Consider the following 25,871-nt stretch of genomic DNA (forward strand, 5'->3'; position numbering starts at 1 on the left):
AATATAAATAGTAAAGTAAATTACAGATCCCCCCCCCAAAAATACTTAAGTAGTACTTTAAAGTATTTTTGCTTAAGTACTTTACATCACTGCCAAAATGGGGGGGGGGGGGGGGAGACAATGCAAGAGACAAACAACTAATGCATTCATCTTAAGATAGCTAGGTGAGACAACAACATACCAATCGTACATTCAATACATATTAAGTACATTCAACAAAGTATTTATCAACATTTTTACACATACTTTTATATTGAATTATTTTAGGGGATGCTCTTATCTCACCGATCCATAGTGCTATCAGACTTCTGATACCAATGCAGTTTGAAAGGTGGACCACAAAATGGGAACTGCTGTAAAACATTTTTTATAGTAAAGTAGTTTGTATTTTGAAAATACATTGGAGTATAATTCAGCCCAGTGTAACTTGAATGACAAAATAAACAGAAGTAATTCAAATATGTATTTAAAAATAATGTAACAGGAATAGAGTACCACAGTATGAATCATAATACCCATAAAACATAGCTGTCAAACAAGGAAATGGTTCCAATCGTTTTTCCATCATTCATTTTTCCCATATGGGATATTAGAAAGACTTCAAATAAGGGCTGTGTTTCGTGTTGACTATCCCAGGCATGACGTTTTGATAACCGTGTAGATCTCTCTATGACAAGGTGAGTTCTATCAATACATTCACCTGTATTTACCCCCCCCAAAATGCAAATTAGCAGCTAATGTGGCTGCTAATCATTAGCTGCTAATTGTAATGAACTACTAATGGTAGTGGTATTCCATTATATCTGGACGAGACTGCAGAATCAAGGCAAAGGTAAGAATCTCTGCATTAACTATCTAACATTAGCTAAATTGTTTAAAACATTAATTGACAATTCTGTGAACTGTCTTGTGCAAGTTTTAAATTGACACAATACATGTTATCAAAAGTGTCAGCTAGAGATGATGTGCAGGAGCTTGCAGGAGCTTGCAGGGATTTGTAGTCTTGCATGATGTCTACTTTATGCTAAGCATTTTTGAATCTGAGAGTAAATAGAGCTGAATAGATTGATAAAACTCACATTGTCAGAGAGACTTACATGGTTATCAAAATGTCACGCCAGGATAAGTCTACACGAAACACAACCCTTTATTTTAAGTGTTTCTAAAATTCCCAATGGGAGAAATTAATGGTAGAAAAACGATTGGAACCATTTCCCTAATTGCCCGCTAGGTTTTATGGGTATTATTACAACTCCACTGTGGCGCTTTATACTGCCCATCTCTGCAGAGGAACTTAAACGCTTGTGCCACCGGAAACCGTTGAATTTCATATCGGAACCACTACACGAGGCTGCCTGCACCATCGTCGACTGAAAAGTGTTGTCATATTTTGTCGTTCACGGTCGCGTTATTTTAACCCAGAGAACGAGCTGTGCACCACCGGTGTTGGCCTTGGAAGTTGAAATGTCAGCCGGTGCCACAGTGTCGCTCACGCTTTCTCACTAGCCACGGTAACGTCAGCTTTTGCTGCCAATATCCTCGCAGGAATCAGTATGGATGCGCTCTGGGTATTCCTAATGCTGCTGGTCCCACTTCTGCTATGGACTAGCAGCACCTTTGTTTTTTATTTCAAAAACGGTTTCTACGTGGCTTATATGATGGTTTTGGGTGCGATTGCGATTCCGCTTAGTATTCTGAAATGCGGAGGCAGGGACGTTGAAAACATGAGGTAAGTTCCAGGTTGCACAACCGCGCGAGCGATGTTTTGCTAGCGAACGGTTCGTTTGCTCATTAGAATGGAAGATGGCTAGCTTGCCAAATCTTGTAATGTTACAAACACAGCATCAATCTGTGGCTTTACCCTAATTTATCATAAGCCATTTTGCTGATATTTTTCAACGGTTGGTTGCAACATTTTTATAACGAAATGCGAGGTAGTTATCCAGCAGTGGAAATAAAGCACATTTACGCTAGTTAGCTTCAAATGCATTGCCAGATGTTTGGGACTTTCTGAACCAGGCGTCTAATACTAGTTAGCTTGCTAACGTTAGCTTCCCCTCGCATCCGGACATGGCCTCTGGGTCCGACATTTTCGTCGCTGTAAACCAGTTCGGAACAACATCCAACAGGCGTGTGTTTTGCACAGATGTAAAACTAACAATAGATTGCAGAAAATGCCACTTTAATCCATGCATTTTTTTGTTGTTGCATAGATTGTGTCAAGTCCTAACAGGGCCAAGAAAAGAGGATGTTTGGTTTCATCAGTTGGTTTAATGTCAACTGAATTCCTTTCAGTGTAGAGTCATGACCCATACTAGCTATAAGAATCCGACTTTTCGTTAGTTTTTTCTCGCTATTCGGAACATTGCCTAGTCTAAAGACTTGTATTTGATACCAATTATTGGTATACAATCAAAGAATCCACTGCACTTTTGTGGACATTTTCCTTCCAAGCCAGCATGTTTGAATGTAATTTTATTAAATTGACCAGTTGTCATTCAGCTGCTCGAAATTTGAGACTAAATATTTTGACTTAAATATCACATATTTGTCACATTAAAATGTGATACCTAGCGTTTGAGTGGTTAACTACTGGAAGTCTAGTCGATTCCAAGGGGTTTCTTTAGCTAGTCTAGTATACTGTTAAAAAGGCAGGTAAGATTTTTTTTAAATTAAATCTTCTCGAAGTATCATATGGGATAAGTAAGAGTAAAGCGCTATCTCCTATCCCTGGATTGAGGTACGTTTTCCTGATCATGGCAGCCTGTCATTCTAATCTTACAGGGAAGATGTAGCCTACTTACAGTGACCGTAAGGTTTGATTCTTTAGGCTAGCCCCACATATTAGACATGTCTATGAAATTGTCATTCGGGTAATTTGTGGAAGGCTAATGCAAGCAAATCAAAATGTCAATGATTTTAGTCTAAATGAAACCAATACCACTTCCATGTTGGAATCGATAATTCAATCATTTTACAGTGTTTAGGATGGTTGCCAAGTTCCAACTGCCTATTTAATTGAGGAAAATCCCACCTGGCATTCTCTACACAAGAAACGTACATTGTACACCTCTCTTCTTACTGGGTCAACTTCCGCCTAATACTCACCTTGGTGGAGTTAAACTACACCTGTGTCAATGTGCAACTCAGTCCACTTGTCAATAGGCCAGAGGGATTGGGTATTGTACTGTGGACAGAGACGTGGCCTATTGGACACAAGTCACTATATTATCGGATAATTACTCAGAGAGGAGTGGGGGTCAGATAGAACTGAATTTCCCTCCTGGTTGGGGTCATGTTACTGACTGGGTATGTCTTCCGAAAGGTCCCCTAGAAATCAATGGATGGCCTCCCCCAGCCTGTGCTGCCTGTTGTCCTTGTTAGTTTAGTGCCTTGTCCTGTGTTATCAGACTGACCTGGCTCAGACTCAGTGCTCTTGGAATAACTGAACTGTTTCACAGCCAGGCGTGCAGATCAGTGGTGTCATGTTGCGCCAGGCATCATTCTCTCTCACCCTAAAGGGTGTCCGGCGTAGGACCCTATTCACTGTCGTTAATGTGTGTGTTGTGTGAGACAGACAGAGAGTGAGTGTGCAAGATGAAGAAAGCAATAGGGACCCAGACACAGTGACACAGAGGGGGACAGGCCATATTAGAAAGGGTTCACTGATTTTAACATTATTATTATGAAATAAATTGACACCAGGAAATCCTCACTGGGAATTTAGTTTGGGTAATCTGTATGGGGTCAATTTTACACCATATGTATTGAATACAATATCAATTGTGAATATGAAAAATAAAGTTGAGAATGTAAACATTTTCTATTTGAGGACAGGTGAAATAATGGATGTTGATATTAAAATTTAAAAAAAACTATTGAATGCCAAATGTATAAAATTGTAACAGATAAGGCATTAAAAGCAAAACCCCAGAACTTTTAAGCAAATCATTTTAAACTCTATGACAAATGATTTATATATATATATATATATATATATATATAATATATATATATAATGCTCAAAAAAATAAAGGGAACACTTAAACAACACAATGTAACTCCCAAGTCAATCACACTTCTGTGAAATCAAACTGTCCACTTAGGAAGCAACACTGACAATACATTTCACATGCTGTTGTGCAAATGGAATAGACAACAGGTGGAAATTATAGGCATTTAGCAAGACACCCCCAATAAAGGAGTGGTTCTGCAGGTGGTGACCACAGACCATTTCTCAGTTCCTATGCTTCCTGGCTGATGTTTTGGTCACTTTTGAATGCTGGCGCTGCTTTCACTCTACTGGTAGCATGAGACTGAGTCTACAACACAAGTGGCTCAGGTAGTGCAGCTCATCCAGGATGGCACATCAATGTGAGCTGTGGCAAGAAGGTTTGCTGTGTCTGTCAGCGTAGTGTCCAGAGCATGGAGGCGCTACCAGGAGACAGGCCAGTACATCGGGAGATGTGGAGGAGGCCGTAGGAGGGCAACAACCCAGCAGCAGGACCGCTACCTCTGCCTTTGTGCAAGGAGGAGCAGGAAGAGCACTGCCAGAGCCCTGCAAAATTACCTCCAGCAGGCCACAAATGTGCATGTGTCTGCTCAAACGGTCAGAAACAGACTCCATGAGGGTGGTATGAGGGCCCGACGTCCACAGGTGGGGGTTGTGCTTACAGCCCAACACCGTGCAGGATGTTTGGCATTTGCCGGAGAACACCAAGAGTGGCAAATTTGCCATTGGCATCCTGTGCTCTTCACAGATGAAAGCAGGTTCACACTGAGCACATGTAACAGAGTCTGGAGACGCCGTGGAGAACGTTCTGCTGCCTGCAACATCCTCCAGCATGACCGGTTTGGCGGTGGGTCAGTCATGGTGTGGGGTGGCATTTCTTTGGGGGGCCGCACAGCCCTCCATGTGCTCGCCAGAGGTAGCCTGACTGCCATTAGGTTCCGAGATGAGATCCTTAGACCCCTTGTGAGACCATATGCTGGTGTGGTTGGCCCTGGGTTCCTCCTAATGCAAGACAATGCTAAACCTCATGTGGCTGAAGTGTGTCAGCAGTTCCTGCAAGAGGAAGGCATTGCTATGGACTGGCCCGCCCGTTCCCCAGACCTGAATCCAATTGAGCACATCTAGGACATCATGTCTCGCTACATCCACCAACGCCACGTTGCACCACATACTGTCCAGGAGTTGGCGGATGCTTTAGTCCAGGTCTGGGAGGAGATCCCTCAGGAGACCATCCGCCACCTCATCAGGAGCATGCCCAGGCATTGTAGGGAGGTCATACAGGCACGTGGAGGCCACACACACTACTGAGCCTCATTTTGACTTGTTTTAAGGACATTACATCAAAGTTGGGTTACATTTACATTTAAGTCATTTAGCAGACACTCTTATCCAGAGCGACTTACAAATTGGTGGATCAGCCTGTAGTGTGGTTTTTCACATTAATTTTGAGTGTGACTCCAAATCCAGACCTCCATGGGTTGCTAAATTTGATTTCCATTGATAATTTGTGATTTTGTTGTCAGCACATTCAACTATGTAAAGAAAAAAGTATTTAATAAGAATATTTCATTCATTCAGATCTAGGATGTATTATTTTAGTGTTCCCTTTATTTTTTTGAGCTGTGTGTATGTATATATTTGAAAAAAGGAATGCAAAAATCATTTTCGGTTCAACTTTCACAGCAACCAATCCTATTGAATACATTTTGCCTACGATCTTTCCTGCATGTATGACCTTTTGGTTACGCTACTCGTTTCTTTGCTTTCACTGCCAGTCTTTTTGAGGGTGAGTTTTGGCATTCTTTTTTTCTGTGAAGGGTGGGGTTTAGGGCGAGGTGTAGACAATGAGTCTATTGGTTTGCTGGTTTTGAAGTGGCGGTCCTGAAATGTTTACATTCTCAACTTATTCATGATTTAATTTTCAATTCAATACATATGGTGTGAAATAGACCCCATAAATCTGTTCTCAAGTATTTCCATGCATAATTGAGAGATGTGATCAAATATCAATGTAAACAAGGTTTGAAAGTGTTTTTGTCAAATATTATATCTGTTTGGGTTTCATGCCGTCAATTTGCAGTCTACCAATTATTTGTAATTATGTTCCAGCCCTCCACCACCCGCTCAAGAAAAAAAATCAACCCACGGCTGAAACTAGTTGATGATCCCTGCCATATGTTGTGCTGCGGAGTGTTAAGATTTCAGACGGTCACCCATATTGATCAGGATTTACCTTGCCACATCCACCAAACAGGTTTAAATGGAACTTAAAGGCTGTTGAAGAATATTGTGCACCGTTTTGTGGAAAACTGTCATTCAGTACGAACCGTCACGCAACGTAGCAAACATTGAAGCGAACTAAAGTGTCACTTCAGCCTCAGCTGGAACAGGGACGGAATTGTCCGATTTATCTTATTTAATTATTTTTTTCTATATTTTTTTTGTCCCCTGTCTGACGTTCCAAACAAATCGTAATGCTGCTGTCAACAGTCGCCAAGATTCCATCATGAATTTTCACACTGAGTTTTGGGATGAAAACAAACAGGAGATTTAGACCCTAACTAACCCGTCTCCTAGCTGCTCAAGGGGGGTGGCTTATGATGCGAAGTGCCAACAGTATTACAGACCTGTCGGTGTGTTTGTGAACCATGACATGCTGCTGTGTAGTGTGTTCTTGTCAACCCTTCTCACTGGGGTATGTTAACTCTCTCCTGAATAGACTCAAATCCCCCTCCACTGTCAGCCTGCTCCTGTTTCCATGCCTGCTACAGCCTTGTCCAAACAAACCCCTGATTGTTCAGTTAGGTTTGGAACCTTTACACTTTTTGTCTGTTGTAACTCAAACAATGCTAAAAAAAACAACTTGGTTCGATCCGAGTGAGGGAAGTGGCAGAAAAACACATTTTTGTTAAACTGGAGCCATGGAGAAAGGGGGAGAGGCACAGCGCGATCAGCTGAAGGATATTAGGGAGCGGAGGCCGTGCAGGTGCATGTGAGTAAGACATGGAAAGCTCAAAGCGCCAGCGCAGGCATGGTGGGAGAGACCGCAACCACTTATTTCTTGCTAGACTTACTTCTTGATAGGTACTATGTAACCGGATGGGATGATAAATAACTATCTTGACTGCATCAAACTGAAAGACGCTAGCTAATTGAGGCTAGCAATAACGCTACTGTGCTTCTCACCGTCCTAGTTAGCCTACACAACTCTATTCGGGTTATAATGTAAATAGCAGCCAACCTTCTGGCTCTTCATTCTCATTTCATTTTTAATTCCACCTTCCATTGACAAGCAGAGCAGCGATGCAATTCTTTTTCTCTCCATGGCAAGCACAAGGATCAGAGCGCATGCCTTTTATTGAAACTTTTCCCAAATACTCAATCTAGTCCCACCATACAGCCCCTTATGTTTTGATTTTTATGAAGTTTATAGGCCTATCACAACAAAATAAATAATGGATTTTTATTGTGACGTGTAGGTTATATGAAATGGATTTATTCTACTTTTTAAAATGTAGATGTTCCTAGGGCGCATGGAAGCCCGGAGATGCTAAACATGTTCGTTAATTAACGGTCAATTACCGTGAGACTGGCAGTCTCTGCATTCTAATTACTGGTGGACAGAATTTCATGACACCACGACCCTATATATGCCCACACCATTCCAACAGAAAGCTTAATTCCTAGGTATACCATTGGCTGGTCAAGTCATATCGACGAGTTGTTGTGTAGATGGGGAAGGGTGTTATAAAAAACTATAGTAGTTCAGGCTCTGGTCATGTTTCATCTTGATTTACTGTCTGTTAATATGGTCAACTGCAGTGAAGAAAGAGGTAGCAAACTGCAGCTAGCTCAAAACAGAGCAGCATGGCTTTCCCTTAACTGCACGTACAGAACTATCATCAACATGCATGCCAGGCTTTCCTGGTTGAGGCTTGAATAGAGATGAACTGCTTCTCTTTTATATATTTTTTGTTTAAATATTACTGTGACAAATTCAATTGCATGATCAAATAACATTTATTTCAGATACCCATACATGCCACCACAGGTTTTTTCAGTCTCGAATTTCAAAACAAATTCACGGCAATGAATCTCCAATTACTCAACCAAACAGCAAAAGTACCTTTAAAAAAAACAAACAATTTAAACAACTCATTGAACGCTGGGACTGTGAGGGGACACGTGCACTAGAGGTCGACTGATTATGATTTTTCAATGCCGATACAGACTATTGGAGGACCAAAAAAGCCGATACCGATTTTATATAAAAATATATATATATTTCAAAAAATGTATTTGTAATAGTGACAATTACAACAATACTGAATGAACACTTATTTTAACCTAATATAATACATCAATAAAATCAATTTAGCCTCATGTAGATAATGAAACTTGTTCAATTGGGTTTAAATATTGCCAAAAGAAAGTGTTGGAGAAGAACGTAAAAGTGCAATATGTGCTATGTAAGAAAGCTAACGTTTCAGTTCCTTGCTCAGAACATGAGAACATATGAGTCTTCAATATTCCCAGGTAAGAAGTTTTTGGTTGTAGTTATTATAGGACTATTTCCCTCTATACCATTTTTATTTAATATACCTTTGACTATTGGATGTTCTTATAGGCACTTTAGTATTGCCAGTGTAACAGTATAGCCTCTGTCCCTCTCCTCGCTCGAACCAGCAACACAACGACAACAGCCACCACATGTAGAGCAAGGGAAACAACCACCCCAAGGCTCAGAGCGAGTGAAGTTTGAAACGTTATTAGCGCACGCTAACTAGCCAGACATTTCACTTCGGTCACAACAGCCTCATCTTGGGAGTTGATAGGTTTGAAGCCATAAACAGCGCAATGCTTGACGCACAACGAAGAGCTGCTGGCAGAACGCACAAAAGTGCTGTTTGAATGAATGTTTACGCGCCTGCTTCTGCCTACCACCGCTCAGTCAGATACATAGATGCTTGTATGCTCAATCAGATTATATGCAACACAGGACACGCTAGATAATATCTAGTAATATCAACCATGTGTAGTTATCTAGTGATTATGATTGATTGTTTTTTTATAAGATAAGTTTAATGCTAGCTAGCAACTTACCTTGGCTTACTGTATTTGCGTAACAGGCAGTCTCCCAGGTCGTTATTGCATTGGACTAGTTAACTGTAAGGTTGCAAGATTGTATCCCCCGAGCTGACAAGGTGAAAATCTGTCTTTCTGCCCCTGAACGAGGCAGTTAGCCCACCATTCCTAGGCCTTCATTGAAAATAAGAATGTGTTCTTAACTGACTTTCCTAGTTAAATAAAGATTAAATAAAGGTGTAAAAAAAAAAAAAAAAAAAATATGCTCCCAAAAATACTGAACTTGAAATCGGCCCTAATTAATCGATCGGCCTCTAACGTGCACACACTATCACTATTTTTGAGTTGTAATTGTTTGTATAATATTTTTGTATTTTAATGTGGCTGTCCTTGTCTTCCAGTATTTTGTTACTTGTCATGTTTTGTGGACCCCAGGACAAATAGCTTCTGTAAAAGTTAATGGAGTACAAATAAATAAACACAGAAAAGCTGCACTTTGACACTCCATTACCTTATTTTTTTACCATTAATTATAGGTCGTATTTAATAAGAATCTGAAAACACTGGACATTTTCAATTTCCTGCAATTCTACACATTTTACCATGACATATGCCATGTACTTATTCTATCGGAATCACTCAAACGTTAAAAACAAAATCAATGAGGGTCCCATGTCATGACGTCTTTGGAAATGTCTAGTTTTTATTTGGGTCTAGTTTTTATTTGGGTGGTTCTCCAAAGATGAGCTCATTTAAACATGTGTATAGGGCCAGTATATTTTCTACATGCTTTATCTGGTTTTAGTCTTAAGTTTACACAAACGTTTTATCTTCCATAAATAAATAAAAAATGACTAGGGATTGGCGGCCATGATTTTTATTGCTTTCCTGACAGGGCACAGAGAGCCTAACCCAAAGAGAGCCATTTCCTTCCCCTTATTGTGGTTGGGTAAGAACAGCAGACAATGTTCTACATCTAGCCTAAACATGTTTTGAATGTCATGCCAACAGCAGACAACATTCTAGTCATGTTATTGAATGTAATGGTACATGTGATGCCACCAGCAGACAATGTTCTAGCTACGTTATTGTAGAGATGAGTAATAGGTTTGTCACCCGTTTTGAGTACTCAATCTTTGAACCAGAGATTTAAAAAAATATTTTTTTAAAGAGTTCTGTAAAACTATTTTGGTGGAATGCGCTTGTGGCTTGTTCTTGGAAGAAAATAAATTGTCTTGAAAACATTCATTTGTTTTGACTCTAGTGTTCCATTTGTACATGTGCATTTGCGAGCCACACAAAAAAGAAGCCAAGGCAAGCATCACACAGTTCTTCTCCCTAAACTCCCTTTCCTCTCCATGTCTCACTCGTGTTCTGACCGCTCCCTCTACACACACACAGGCCGAGTTCGAGCACAAGCTCCCATTAGGCCTAAAGAAATGCATGCCTAAAAAACTTCACAAGGGGAAAAAAAGTATAAGTGTTAATGAGTATATGTGACTGTGTTCCAACAACTAGCTGTAACTTTTGGAATAATTGCATCCTGTCTATTTTCTGCTAGTTCCATTTAGAATTGGTTAACCTAGGCTATAACCCCCCACCCTAAACATTGACAGGTTCCACACTGAAAATATGCAAAAACAGTAGTTTGGTAAAGATGGGTTTTTTCATCAGAATCATTCGGTGTAGGCCTATAACTCATCCAACAGATGCTGTGGCTGTAATTAATCACTGTGCCGTGTTCAATGTGGAATTGTTAAACCACTTAGAAAATTCCACAGAACAGACAGAATAAACTACATCTGTTGGCCTATATCGAAAATAAGACATTTTGTTTTGTAGCCATGAAAAAAAGATGATATTTCAAAGTGCCAAATTAAGCCCCGTTTCAAAAACTGTTTCAGACGTGCATCACTTCGCACTGGCAATTTTTTTTGTCATTTGGAACAGATTTTTTTATTTATTCTGTTCTACATTGTTGTTTTTTCTATAAATTGGGTGTCTTGACTGTGTTAACGCTCTTATTTCCTGAGTCCTTATGTCTGCGTAATATGATCGCCAGTGTCAGAAAAACATTCCCCACACCATTACACCACCACATTTACATTTAAGTCATTTAGCAGACGCTCTTATCAAGGCAAAACATTTCAAATATATGTTAGGTTACTTATGGAGTTCAAAGAAAAGAGATCTGCACACTGCTCTTGCTCGTGTCACTTGTTTAATTACAGCTAACGTGTTGGCCTCTTTAACCTTAAACCTTAGTTGAAGGTTGCTTTTTGAGCACATTTTGTTGAGTCCAACGTACAAGATTTGTCTGTACGTAGCTGTATTTTCTCACCGCCTTCGTTAGAGACGGTCGCAGTGTTTGAGAGCATTCATTATACTCTGTTGCTGATCGCTGACCGAGCAGATTTGATTCTCTGAAACACTGTCATGGATGCATTGGTGCTTTGTTTGAACTCAGATCGTTTTAACACGCATGGTTTTCAGATCAAGGTTGAATTGAACATTGCTGTGTTCTTTCCTGTCTCCAGGGTGGTCCGTGCTCTGGTTCGTCATGTTAAGTACTTCCTGGGTCTGCGGTTCGATGTGAGTGGCTTGGAACACCTGCAGACAGAGGGACCCTACGTCATCATCTCCAACCACCAGAGCTCCTTGGATGTTCTGGGTATGGGATGCACACACACAAATGGTTGGTCGGTCGGTTGGCTACACAACCAGACAGCAAGGACGGACACGCGCTCACACCACATACATACGCACACAGAGATGGATGTGCCTGCACACACAGATGCACATATGCGCTGATACTCACATTTTAGTCATTTAGCGGACGTTCTTATCCCCAGAAGATAAGATGTGCATATTATTATTAGATCTGGATGGAAAACACTCTGGAGTTTCTAAAACTGTTTGAATCATGTCTGAGTATTACAGAACTTATTTAGCAGGCAAAACCCCGAGGACAAACATTCCAAATTTTTTGGGGGGTCACTCTCTTTTCAATGGGTTTTCATTAGGAATACAGATTTCTAAGGGACCTTCTTGCTGTTCCTATCGCTTCCACTGGATGTCAACAGTCTTTAGAAATTGGTTGAGGTTATTCCTTTGTGTAATGAAGAAGCATGGCCATCTTGAGCAAGGGTCACTTGAAGTGTATTGTTAGAGGCGCGTGACCAGAGCATGCTACAGTTTTTCTTCCTGTATTGAACACAGATCATCCCGTCTTCAATTTTATCGATTATTTACGTAAAAAAATACCTAAAGTTGTATTACAAAAGTAGTTTGAAATGTTTTGGGAAAGTTTACAGGTAACTTTTGAGATATTTTGTAGTCACGTTGTGCAAGTTGGAACCGGTGTTTTTCTGGGTCAAACGCGCCAGGTAAATTGACATTTTGGATATCTATTGATGGAATTAATCGAACAAAAGGACCATTTGTGATGTTTATGGAACATATTGGAGTGCCAACAAAAGAAGCTCGTCAAAGGTAAGGCATGAATTATATTTTTATTTCTGTGTTTTGTCGTGCCTGCAGTGTTGAAATATGGTTTCTCTCTTTGTTTACGGAGGTGCTATCCTCAGATAATAGAATCGTTTGCTTTTGCCGAAAAGCTTTTTTGAAATTGGACATGTTGGCTGGATTCACAAGTGTAGCTTTAATTTGCTATCTTGCATGTGTGATTTAATGAAAGTTTGATTTTTATAGTAATTTATTTGAATTTGGCGCTCTGCATTTTCCCTGGCTAGCGTCCCACATATCCCAGAGAGGTTAAGATAGCTAGGTGCGACAACCACATATCACAGAAGTGCAAGTTCTTGTTGTCTCTCCTCCCACTAACTTCACTTTACCCTCCATAGCTCACGTCCTAAGGGAATCTTCTAGTAATGGTTTGAGTGCAGTCACAGGGTACTCTATTCTGAGAGAACAGTATAATGGGGCTACACTCATGGTTTCAGTGGGTACAGACTGATAACTGCCAGTTGGTATAGCATCACACAAGATGTGATCACTGACATGGCTGTCTAAGGAAGTTAGGCTACAGTCCAAATCCAACGGAGACTAACTGGGGTGGCAGCCTAGTGGTTAGAGCGTTGGACTAGTAACCGGAAGGTTGCAAGTTCAAACCCCCGAGCTGACAAGGTACAAATATGTCGTTCTGCCCCTGAACAGGCAGTTAACCCACTGTTCCTAGGCCGTCATTGGAAATAAGAATTTGTTCTTAACGCTCTTGCCTAGTTAAATAAAGGTTAAAATAACTCTAGGACAGATTGGTGCATGTAATCAATCAACAGCACTATTTTATTTGACTGTAGCGAAAAGCCAGGATCAGTATGAAATGCATTATGCTTTTTAATGTTTAATTTCACCTTTATTTAACCAGGTAGGCCAGTTGAGAGCAAGTTCTCATTTACAACTGCAACCTAGCCAAGATAAAGCAAAGCAGTCCGACACAAACAACAGTTACACATGGGATAAACAAACGTACAGTCAATAACACTATCGAATAATCTATGTACATTTTCACACACTGTAGTAAGATTAGGGAGGTAAGGCAATAAATAGGCCACAGTGGCGAAATAACTACAATTTAGCAATTAAACACTGGAGTGATAGATGTGCAGACGATGACTGTGCAAGTAGAGATACTGGGGTGCAAAGGAGCAAAAAAACAATATGGGGATTAGGTAGTTGGGTGGACTATTTACAGATGCGCTGTGTACAGGTGCAATGATTGGTAAGCTGTTCTAACAGCTGATGCTTAAAGTTAGAGAGGGAGATATGTTTCCAGCTTCAGAATTTTTTTTAAAATGTAATTGTATTTTTGTAAAAAAAAATATTAAAAAATCGTTCCAGTCATTGGCAGCAGAGAACTTGAAGGAAAGGCAGCCAAAGGAAGTGTTGGCTTTGGGGATGACCAGTGAAATATACCTGCTGGAGAGCGTGCTGCTATGGTGACCAGTGAGCTGAGACAAGGTGGGACTTTACCTAACAGAGACTTATAGATGACCTGGAGCCAGTGGGTTTGGCGACGGATATGTAGTGAGGGCCAGCCAAAGAGAGCATACAGGTCGCAGTGGTGGGTAGTATATGGGGTGTTGGTGACAAAACGGATGGCACTGTGATTGACTACATCCAATTTGCTGAGTAGTGTTGGAGGCTATTTTGTAAATGACATCGAGGCAGTCAGGGATTGATAGGATAGTCAGTTTTACAAGGGTATGTTTGGCAGCATGAATGAAGGATCATTTTTTGTGAAATAGGAAGCGGATTCTAGATGTAATTTTGGATTGGAGATTCTCAATGTAAGTCTGGAAGGAGAGTTTACAGTCTAAACCAGACACCTAGGTATTTGTAGTTGTTCACATATTCTAAGTTAGAACCGTCCAGAGTAGTGATGCTAGATGCTAGGGCGGGTGCAGGCAGCGATCGGTTGAAGAGCATGCATTTAGTTTTACTTGCATTTAAGAGCAGTTGGAGGCCACGGAAGGAGTGTTGTATGGCATTGAAGCTCGTCTGGAGGTTTGTGAACACAGTGTCCAAAGAAGGGCCAGAAGTATAGAGAATGGTGTTGTCTGCGTAGAGGTGGATCAGAGAATCACCAGCAGCAAGAGCGACATCATTGATGTTTTCAGAGAAAAGAGAATTGAACCTTGTGGCATACCCATAGACTGCCGGAGGTCCGGACAACAGGCCCTCCGATTTGACACACTGAACTCTATCAGAGATGTAGTTGGTGAACCAGGCGAGGCAGTCATTTGAGAAACCAAGGCTGTTGAGTCTGCCGATAAGAATGCGGTGATTGACACAGTCGAAGCCTTAGCCAGGTTGATGAAGACTTCTGCACTGTATTGTCATTTATCGGTGGTGGTTAAGATATAATTTAGGACCTTGAGCGTGACTGATGTGCACCCAGTCAAACAAAGGCTATTTGAGGGAAGGGGGCAGAGAATGAAGCTATGGCAGAAGGCCGGGGCTGTTCATTACAGGATTGGGATCAGCAGATGTAGCAGTAGTTCATATCTATGATGGGCGGTTGGTAAGGGTGTGCTTTCCCTTTCAAGACGATTTGATAATCATCTAGATTTGATTTGATTTGAGATACATATGCTGCTGATGGAGCTTGTGAGCTGGACCTCTGTGTGTGAGTGATTCAGGGGGTGTATGTGTGCATATATATATCTATATCTTAGAGTACAAAACATTAGGAACACCTTCCTAATATTGAGTTGCACCCCCCTTTTGCCCTCAGAACAGTCTCAATTCATCAGGGTGTAACCGATGTGAAATGACTAGCTCGTTAGCGGTGGTGCGCGCTAATGGCGTTTCAATCGGTGACGTCACTTGCTCCGAGACCTTGAAGACTCTACAAGGTGTTAAAAGCGTTCTACAAGGATCCTGGACCATGTTGACTCCAATGCTTTCCACAGTTGTGTCAAGGTGGCTGGATGTCTTTTGGGTGGTGGACCATTCTTGATACACAGTAAAACCATTGAATGTGAAAAACCCACCAGCGCTGCAGTTCTTGACACACTCAAACCGGTGTGCCTGGAACCTACTACCATACCCCGTTAAAGGCAGTTAAATATTTTGTCTTGCCATTCACACTCTAAATAGCACACATGATGATGGCGCCGGATGGTAGGGCTGCCATCTTATCGGCTCTTAACCAACCATGCTATTTTGTTTGTTTTTCCGCATTGTTCGTAACTTGATAATGATGCTGCTACCGTCTCTTATGACCGAAAAGAGCTTCTGGACGTCAGAACTGAGATTACTCGCCTCAAATTGGAAGAGGAGGAGTTCTTCAATGAGTCGAACGCGAGGGATATACTACGGACACCCAACCAGGCCCAGATCCCCGTGATTGGCTGGAAAAGGAAACTTAGGTTTCGTGGAAAGAGATCAGGATGCCTTGTGAGGATCAGGAGACGAGTGGCTAATCTGCTCTTGCTTTCTGTTCTGCTAGCTAACGTTCAATCGCTGGAAAATAAATGGGACGAACTGAAAGCACGTATGACCTACCAACGGAACATTAAAACTGTATCTCATGTTTCACCGAGTCGTGGCTGAACGACGACATTAAGAACATACAGATGGCGGGTTAAGCACTGTATCGGCAGGATAGAACAGCAGCCTCTGGTAAGACACTGGGCAGGGGCCTATTCAATCTTGTAAACAGCAGGTGCATGATATCTAAAGAAGTCTCGGGATTTTGCTCATCTGAGGATGGAAAATGATGTGGATATATTGAAGCAGCATCTCAGGACATCAGTCTGGAAGTTAAAGCTTGGTCGCAGATGGGTCTTCCAAATGGACAATGACCCCAAGCATACTTCCAAAGTTGTGGCAAAATGGCTTAAGGACAACATAGTCCAAGTATTGGAGTGGCCATGACAAAGCAATAACCTCAATCCTATAGAAAATTTGTGGGCAGAACTGAAAAAGCGTGTGCGGGCAAGGAGGCCTAGGAACCTGACTCTGTTACACCAGGAGGCATGGGCCAAAATTCACCCAACTTATTGTGGGAAGCTTGTGGAAGGCTACCCAAAACGTTTGACCTAAGTTAAACAATTTAAAGGTAATGCTACCAAATACTAAGTGAGTGTATGTAAACTTCTGACCCACTGGGACTGTGATGAAAAATAAAGCTGAAATAAATAATTCTCTCTACTAATTATTGAGATTTCACATTCTTAAAATAGTGGTGATCCTAACTGACCGAAGACAGTGAAATTTTACTCTGATTAAATTGGAATTGTGAAAAGCTGAATTTAAATGTATTTGGCTAAGGTGTGTGTACACTTCTGACTTCAACTCTACATACAACTCACTACAAGGCATGGCTTCCTGACCCAGGACCAAATACCATTACGGATCGCTTCAGCCACCACACAAATAAATGACATATTTCACTAGCTTTACCTTCACAAGGCCAGTATGAGAGATGATAGTAACAGACCAAAGCTCATCCCAGATACAGTAATGATGTAATTGTCTTGAGTAGATCAGGGTCCCCCATTTTATAAACGTTGCGTACTTAGATAATATAATATACCCCAAAATATGCGTGTGCCAGTTTTCCCGCTAAAGTTGCGACTGTCTTTACCTCCATGCAAAATGTAGACCATGCGTAAGCACGTTTATAATACACAGTAGAACAAACAGGTGAAATGACGGTTGCTCTTTAACATTGAAGTATGCGACTGTAACTTTATGGCCTCCATCCCTCTCCTCGCCTCTACCTGGGCTTGAACCAGGGACCCTCTGCACACATCGACAACAGCCACCATCGAAGCATTGTTACGCTTCGCTCCATTAAAGCCGGGGGAACAACTACTTCAAGGTCTCAGAGCGAGTGACATCACCGATTTGAAACGCTATTAGCGCGCACCCTGTTAACTAGCTAGCCATTTTACATCGGTTAAACTACCACTAAGTACGCCTACTGTAATATTTTTGTTGTTGAGTAGCCTACATTATTTCAGAATTCCGGGCAGTCCAGCATTTAGGCTGGGGGCTAAAGTCAATGCAAAACATTGTTGAATTAAAACGTTCAGCTGACAGGTCCACAACCATTTGCCTTTTTCTCTTTCAGAAGCGGTCAGTCCTTTGCCAAACCCGGCATCATTTTTACTTTCTGCCAACTCCTTCAAAAACATTTTTGATAAAATCTGTCATTGTTCTTTTCTTTTAGTTTTGACCGTGGCCTAATTTCAATAGTTCCAAATTGTAAATAAAGGGCGTTATCACCTTTTTAAAAGGTGTATATGATGAGTGTTTTTTCTGGTCGAGTTATAATACGCGCGCACAGTTTTTTAGGAGGGCATGATTTAAAACGAGTGCTCCAAGCGTTGTCTCACGTCAGATGGCGGAACACTCATCCCTCAACCGATCTCTTGTAGGATGAGCAACTCCTCTCTAAAAATAAAGATTTTGCTCATCCGCCTTACACTAGTTCCTAATTCTGAAAACCACTCGGCTCTCTGACGCACTGGCTACTACGGCAAACAATGCGCCGGCTAGCAACCTCGTGCAAGCTTGTTTTGAATGGCCATACTGTAGCCAGTTTGCCAGCTTGTTGATGATGTTCTGACAAGTTATGGGACTGTTCTCATAAATCAGCATATTTTTTTGTTGAATTTTTACCCCTTTTTCTCCCCAATTTCGTGGTGTCCAATTGTTGTAGTAGCTACTGTCTTGTCTCATCGCTACAACTGCCGTACGGGTTCGGGAGAGACGAAGGTTGAAAGTCATGCGTCCTCCGATACACAACCCAACCAAGCCGCACTGCTTCTTAACACAGTGCGCATCCAACCCGGAAGCCAGCCGCACCAATGCGCCGGAGGAAACACCGTGCACCTGGCCACCTTGGCTAGCGCACACTGCGCCCAGCCCGCCACAGGAGTCGCTGGTGCGCGATGAGACAAGGACACCCCTACCGACCAAGCCCTCCCTAACCCGGGCGACACTAGGCCAATTGTGCGTCGCCCCACGGACCTCCCGGTCGTGGCCGGTTACGACAGAGCCTGGGCGCGAACCCAGGGACTCTTGATGGCACAGCTGGCGCTGCAGTACAGCGCCCTTAACCACTGCGCCACCCGGGAGGCTAAATCAGCATATTTCTGACAGCTGGCACTGTGCCTCGTTTCTTTGTAACACCACAGTGCAATTAGCTGCACTATAGAACTCTGCGCACTAATCACGGCAGAACGGATATCGTAACTCAAAACTTCACTACACTTAGCTTAAGGGAGTGTTCAGCATTGAGTGAGTGAACTGGCATTGTTAGCATGCCTTTTCATATGGATTGATTTGATACGGGTTCAGCCAGGAAGCAGACACTACATTTTTTTGTGCAAATTTCCAATTTCATAAGTTCTGATTCTACCACCACAACACCTTAGCTAGATGTAGAATTAGGTGGTGAAAACTTGCTCATGAAAAGAACTTGAATATTAGCTACAGGTTCTTTTTGATGAAGAAAGAGTTGAGTGGACAATGTCATCATCTTGGTAACATTTTCAAATGTTAGGACAGCATATTGTGGCCAAACTTCTCTTTAGCTAGCCCATGAGTGTTTGCTAGTTAACACGATGACTGCCATCTGCACTGATATCTGACAGGACAAATGTGCGCCAGGTTAAGAAATTGCTCAGATATTTAGTGTGGAATTTACACAATGTTTACAAATGAGGCCCCAGGAGAGAGACTCTGTGCACCATTCAAGGTCATAAAAATGTCCTAAAGTCTCATTCCAAATCATTCAGTGGTGTCAATGGAATCTGTGTGCAAATAAATCCGTTAGATTCAACCCCACATGACTGGGTTCATACAGAACATAGAATATCAGAGTGATCAGTTCTAAAAGATCCTCTAAAGGATCTAATGGGCTTGAGATCCACTAACAGATCCCCTTAGATAATTTTCAGCCCCCCGGTCTAACAGATCTTCTCCAATCCCCAGGTCTAATGGAGGTTCTCCCAGATCGTTGCACTATGATTGCCAAGAAGGAGCTGGTGTACGCGGGCACAGTGGGCATTGTGTCCTGGCTGGGCGGTATCGTCTTCATCAACCGCAACAAGACCAGCGATGCCAAGAGCGTCATGGCCGACGCTGCCAAGACCATGCTGGACGACCAGGTAATTCTACAGGAATAATCTACAGGGCCGCATGATTATACATGTAGCCCTCTGCTGTACTCGGGGCTTTGCCAAAGTCATGATTAACTCCAACCTGATTGCCAATTATGCCAGATAGTGAGAACACTGAGGCGACTGATTTTGAACGTTCCCAAGCCAATATATACTGAAACTTAACCCATTCAAGTTTGAACACTTGATATTTGTGTTTTTCTATCTAATTTCTTGCTGAGCATCTAGTAGAGGTCAACCGATTAATCGGAATGGCCGATTTAATTAGGGCCGGTTTTAAATAAATAAAATAAAAATTTATTTTTTAAATGATTATTATTTAATTAAGATTTTTTATTTTTTTTTACATGTACACCTTGTCAGCTCGGGGATTCAATCTTGCAACCTTACAATTAACTAGTCCAACGCTCTAACCACCTGATAACATTGCACTCCACGAGGAGTTTTGCACTCTACGCCTTGTTACGCGAATGCAGTAAGAAGCCACGGTTGCTAGCTAGCATTAAACTTATCTTAGAAAAACAATCAATCAATCAATCATAATCACTAGTTAACTACACATGGTTGATGATATTACTAGTTTATCTAGCGTGTCCTGCGTTGCATATAATCGATGCGGTGCGTATTCGCAAAAAAGGACTGTCTTGTTCCAATGTGTACCTAACCATAAACATCAATGCCTTTCTTAAAATCAATACACCGAAGTATAGATTTTTAAACCTGCATATTTTGCTTAACGAAATCCAGGTTAGCAGGCAATATTAACCAGGTTAAATTGTCACTTCTCTTGCGTTCATTGCACGCAGAGTCAGTGTATATGCAACCGTTTGGGCCGCCTAATTTGCCAGAATTTTACGTAATTATGACATAACATTGACGGTTGTGCAATGTAACAGGAATATTTAGACTTATGGATGCCACCCATTAGATAAAATACGGAACGTTTCCGTATTTCACTGAAGGAATAAACGTCTTGTTTTCGAGATGATAGTTTCCGGATTCGACCATATTAATGACCTAAGGCTCGTATTTTTGTGTGTTATTATGTTATAATTAAGTCTATGACTTGATAGAGCAGTCTAAACTGAGCGATGGTAGGCACCAGCAGGCTCGTAAGCATTAATTCAAACTGCACTTTCGTGCATTTTGCCAGCAGCTCGTCGCTGTGCTTCAAGCATTGAGCTGTTTATGATTTCAAGCCTATCAATTCCCAAGATTAGGCTGGTATAACCGATGTGAAATGGCTAGCTAGTTAGCGGGGTGCACGCTAATAGCGTTTCAAACGTCACTCGCTCTGAGACTTGGAGTGGTTGTTCCCCTTGCTCTGCAAGAACTGCGGCTTTTGTAGAGCGATGGGTAACGCTGCTTCGAGGGTGGCTGTTGTTTGATGTGTTCCTGGTTTGAGCCCAGGTAGGAGTGAGGAGAGGGACGGAAGCTATACTGTTAACACTGGCAATATTAACCTGTTAAGTCGACCCTCTACCTTTTCGAACATTCTGTTAAAAATCGCGCAACATTTCAGCACCCTGCTACTCAGGCCAGGAATATAGTATATGCATATGATTAGTATGTGTGGATAGAAAACACTCCGACGTTTATAAAACTGGTTAAATCACGGCTGTGACTATAACAGAACGTGCGTTTCATCGAAAAGCGCAGGAATATCTGATCACTGAAAATGGAAATAAATATCCATCCGCGACTTCAAGGAATTGTTCAAAGTGAATCGAATTAAATGAGGCTGAGGTTGCAGTGCCTACAGCTTCCACACGTTGTCTAGAGTCTTGTCATTTGATTCGCAATTGATTCATCCGACCGGATGTTTTGGTCGAGCTCTCTAAGACATTTTTTCGAAACAGACACCTATAGAATTGACATCGCCTCCTGATTAATTTTATCGCTTATTAACGTGTACTAATACCTAAAGTTGCATTACAAAAGTATTTCGAAGTGTTTTGTGAAAGTTTATCGTCGACTTTTTGAATTTTAAAAAATGCCGTTACGTTATGAAACGCTATTTTTTTCCCGTTTGTCACACAGTCTTCATAGATCGATATGTAGGCTATATATGGACCGATTTAATCGGAAAAAAAGACCCAATAGTGATTATGGGACATCTAGGAGTGCCAACAAAGAAGATGGTCAAAGGTAATGAATGTTTTATATTTTATTTGTGCGGTTTGTGTAGCGACGACTATGCTAATTATTTTTGTTTACGTCCCCTGCGGGTCTTTTGGGGTGTTACATGCTATCAGATAATAACTTCTCATGCTTTCGCCGAAAAGCATTTTAAAAATCTGACTTGTTGCCTGGATTCACAACGAGTGTAGCTTTAATTCAATACCCTGCATGTGTATTTTAATGAACGTTTGAGTTTTAACTAATACTATTAGCATTTAGCGTAGTGCATTTGCATTTCCAGAGCTCTAGATGGGACGCCTGCGTGCCAGGTAGGACCAAGAGGTTAAAGTGCCTATAAGAAAATCCAATAGTCAAAGGTATATGAAATACAAATTGTATAGAGAAAAATTGTCCTATAATAACTACAACCTAAAACTTCTTACCTGGGAATATTGAAGACTCCTGTTAAAAGGAACCATCAGCTTTCATATGTTCTCATGTTCTGAGCAAGGAACTTAAACGTTAGCTTTTGTTTTTACATGGTACATATTTGACTTTTACTTTCTTCTCCAACACTTTGTTTTTGCATTATTTAAACCAAATTGAACATGTTTCATTATTTATTTGAGGATAAATTGATTTTATTGATGTATTATATTAAGTTAAATTAAGTGTTCATTCATTATTGTAATTGTCATTATTACAAATAAATATAAATATTTTAAAATCGTCCGATTAACTGGTATTGGCTTTTTTTGGTCCTCCAATAATCGGCATCGGTGTTGACAAATCATAATCGGTCGACCTCTAGTATCTAGGTCCATCTCCAACACTGATATTGACATACTGTGTCCATGCTTCCTCGTGGGCCTCACCTTTTGACCCCTGACCTTTGCCCCCGGTAGATCCGGCTGTGGGTGTTCCCTGAGGGCACACGGAACCAGAGGGGCGACCTGCTGCCCTTCAAGAAGGGAGCCTTCCACCTGGCAGTGCAGGCACAGGTGAGCCACATGGCTGTGTCCGTTTATGTCCACGCCTCTATTTCAATGGTCACTCTATTTGGAAGCAGTTGGTGTGTGTGTGGTGATCTGGATTTAGATTTTGGTGTTTACTGGGTATTGGGACTCTGGTAGTATGGGGTTGTGGTCGTGGGTATTATACCTATTTAGGACACAAGGGGGAGCTAACAACCTAACGTGGTTACTGATGAACATGATCTGATTTTCAGATGATATTTTCACTACCTTTGTCAGAGAGAGAAAGAAATAGCCAGAGAGACAGAGAGAGAGGGATGGAGGGATATGGAAAGGGTTTGAGGTAACCGAGAGAGGGTGATAGGATGAGGGTTGATGTGAGAAAGACACAGGTAGGTTTTCTGAGGTGAGAAGAGTGGGGGATACACAAAGGATTAGGCTTTAGTGTTGCTACTTCAGGGCCAAGCTTTCAATCTCTCAGTTCAAAAGCTGCTGTCGGTACTGAAGGTCGGATATCTCTCTCTACACTATTGTTCATGCTCTTGTCTCTCAGTGCCAGTCAGTGAGGGAATGACGGCGGGGTGGACAGAGGGGAGGTAGATGTGTGTACAGACAGTCTGTGCAGCTGGGTCAGCCATGCATGTTATTGTCTGTATCTGATTGTTCATGTTTGTATTTGTCTTGCCCGAGGAAAGGAAAAATCATTGAAAAGATTAAACTTATCTTGGAAAAAATAATGGTATTTCGGTACCCAAGGCTTGAATCGAATGTGGAACGAACTGTCATGGTAACTCTCGCTCTCTCCCTCAATTTGCTTTTTCTCACTCTCTTCCTCTCGCTCCTAGGCTCCTATCATCCCCATTGTGTTCTCATCCTACAGTAACTTCTACCTACGTAAAGAAAAGCTGTTCAACTCGGGTACAGATCAGTTTTAATTCATAATGAAATTGCTCATACACAGCTACTCTTGAAATGAACTGCTCATGACATGCATAGAAAGATGTCTTTTGGTTGCATGCAAACACGTTGATGATGAATGAGGGATGTGCTGATATTGATGGTTGGACTGATGATGCTATGCTCAAACCAGGGACCATCAAGTTGAAGATCCTTCCGAAGATTGAGACGAAGGGCATGACGTCAGACGACGTGGCCGGCCTCTCCGACAAGTCCTACGACCTCATGCGCTCAGTCTTCCTGAGCATCTCTGGCTTCGCCCCCATAACCCAGCGCAACGGGCCCCCCTCACACCACTGAACATTTCCCATGTCCGAGACACCAAAACCTACCCCATCTATTTTAAAATGTTTATTTCTCCCCCATCCTCCGCATCGTCCCAGCTCCCTACCTACGTACCTACTGTTTCGGTCAAATATATTGGCACCCTTTAGGTGCAGCATGTTCCATTTTCTCTTTTCAAAACTGTTTGAATGGACCTGCAACTTACCACAGGTGTGAGATAAATTACACAACGAGATATTGCCTCTAAGAGTCCAGGACATTTTTCTTTGAAATGTGCAGTTGTAAACACAGTTTTCAATTTCAACTTGTTTTTGAAGAAATAGAGAATTGTGCAAGCGTGCCAATATATTTGACCACATCTGTACCAGGATACAACGCACACACCAGGCCTCTGTCATGAACTCATCTGTTGTTTTGGCCTGGTATAGTTTGGTTCTGGTTGGCTCCTGCTCTGAGCCAGCCCCCATACAGTGCAGTCCTGACTCCACACGACAGAAGACCTGTTGGCTCTGCAGGTTATGAGTAGAGTGACGGACCGACGGCAAGCAAAACAAAATACATTATTAATGTGCGTTCATCATGCATGCTTGGGGATACCTTTTTTTTCTACCTCCACCTTTTTAAAAGAGGCTTTATTGTTATTGTCTTTTTTATTTAAAAAACAATTGTTTACCGTTCAGTGGTGGTACTTTTGCTTTTTCCCCTTCCTTCTGGCTCAACTTTTGTTTTTTCATATGTTGACGGTGGATATTTTTATTTTCCTCTGGTGCTGCCTTAACTTTTTTTCTTAATGTGCTATGAAAGACACGCACAGCACACGACTACCCTGCTTTAACACACGCAAACCACTCCCACCGCTAACACACACGCACAACACACCACGGTACTCCCTCCCCCAACTCCCCACCCAACCCCAGTATATCATCCCCTGTTCTGTTGTGCATACCAGCCTCTTGCATCTTTTGAAGGAGTAGGGAACCAGGGTCTGGACCATGGGTCTTGAGGGGAGATGGAGGGCAACAGAGCGAAAGGAGAGGTCAGTAGTTGACCAGGGATTTGTTCTTCATCTGTGTCTCAACTCTATCGTTACATGCAGTGCATTCGGAGAGTATTCAGACCCTTTTCCACATGTTGTTACGTTACAGCCTTATTCTAAAAATGATTAAATCGGTTTTTCCCTTCAATCGACACACAATGCCACGTAATGACAAAGCAAAAAGAGGTCTGTTAGAAATGTTTGCAAATTTTATTAAAGAAAAAAAAAGCTCTGCAGAAATGTTTTGGTACACTTGCCTAGATCTGTGTCGACACAGTCCTGTCTCACAGCTCTACGGACAATTGCTTCGACCTCATGGAATGATTATTGCTCTGACATACACTGTCAACTGTGGGACCTTTTAATATTGACAGGAGTGTGCTTTTCCAAGTCATGTCCAATCAATTGAATTTACCACAGGTGGACTCCCAAGTTGTAGAAACATCAAGGATGATCCATGTTAACCTGAGCTCAATTTCAACTCGCATATCAAAGTGTCTGAATACTTATGTAAATAAGCAATTTCTGTTTATTTTTGATGAAGTTGCAAAAATGTCAACTTGTTTTTCACTTTGTCACAATTAGGGAATTGTGTGTAGATGAGGATTATTCTTTTTTTAAACCGTAACAGTGAAAAAAGTCAAGGGGTCTGAATACTTTCTGAATGCACTGTACATACCACACTTGCTTCTCAATCCATGTGCTCAAAATAGCTCAATGACATACTGCGACGACACCAAACA

General features: G+C 41.6%; 1 protein-coding gene across 1 annotated transcript; it reads left to right on the forward strand.

Moving 5' to 3' along the window:
* Positions 1-1,282: 1,282 nt before the first annotated feature.
* On the forward strand, positions 1,283-25,013 carry LOC124006936 (1-acyl-sn-glycerol-3-phosphate acyltransferase alpha-like). Its single transcript, XM_046317124.1, has 6 exons — positions 1,283-1,729; positions 11,635-11,768; positions 19,568-19,743; positions 22,782-22,877; positions 23,696-23,768; positions 23,941-25,013. The coding sequence occupies exons 1-6, from the start codon at positions 1,554-1,556 to the stop codon at positions 24,105-24,107; spliced, it is 822 nt and encodes a 273-aa protein (XP_046173080.1). The 5' UTR covers positions 1,283-1,553; the 3' UTR covers positions 24,108-25,013.
* The last annotated feature ends 858 nt before the right edge of the window (positions 25,014-25,871 follow it).

The sequence above is a fragment of the Oncorhynchus gorbuscha genome, linkage group LG20 (genome assembly GCF_021184085.1).
Source record: "Oncorhynchus gorbuscha isolate QuinsamMale2020 ecotype Even-year linkage group LG20, OgorEven_v1.0, whole genome shotgun sequence".
NCBI classification, from domain to species: Eukaryota; Metazoa; Chordata; class Actinopteri; order Salmoniformes; family Salmonidae; genus Oncorhynchus; species Oncorhynchus gorbuscha.

Coding starts and splice junctions, on each gene's coding strand:
- LOC124006936 (XM_046317124.1), top strand. CDS start 1,554: ATGGATGCGCTCTGGGTATTCCTAATGCTGCTGGTCCCACTTCTGCTA. Junction 22,878..23,695: donor ACCTGGCAGTGCAGGCACAG/GTGAGCCACATG, acceptor TCTCGCTCCTAG/GCTCCTATCATCCCCATTGT. Junction 23,769..23,940: donor AGAAAAGCTGTTCAACTCGG/GTACAGATCAGT, acceptor TGCTCAAACCAG/GGACCATCAAGTTGAAGATC.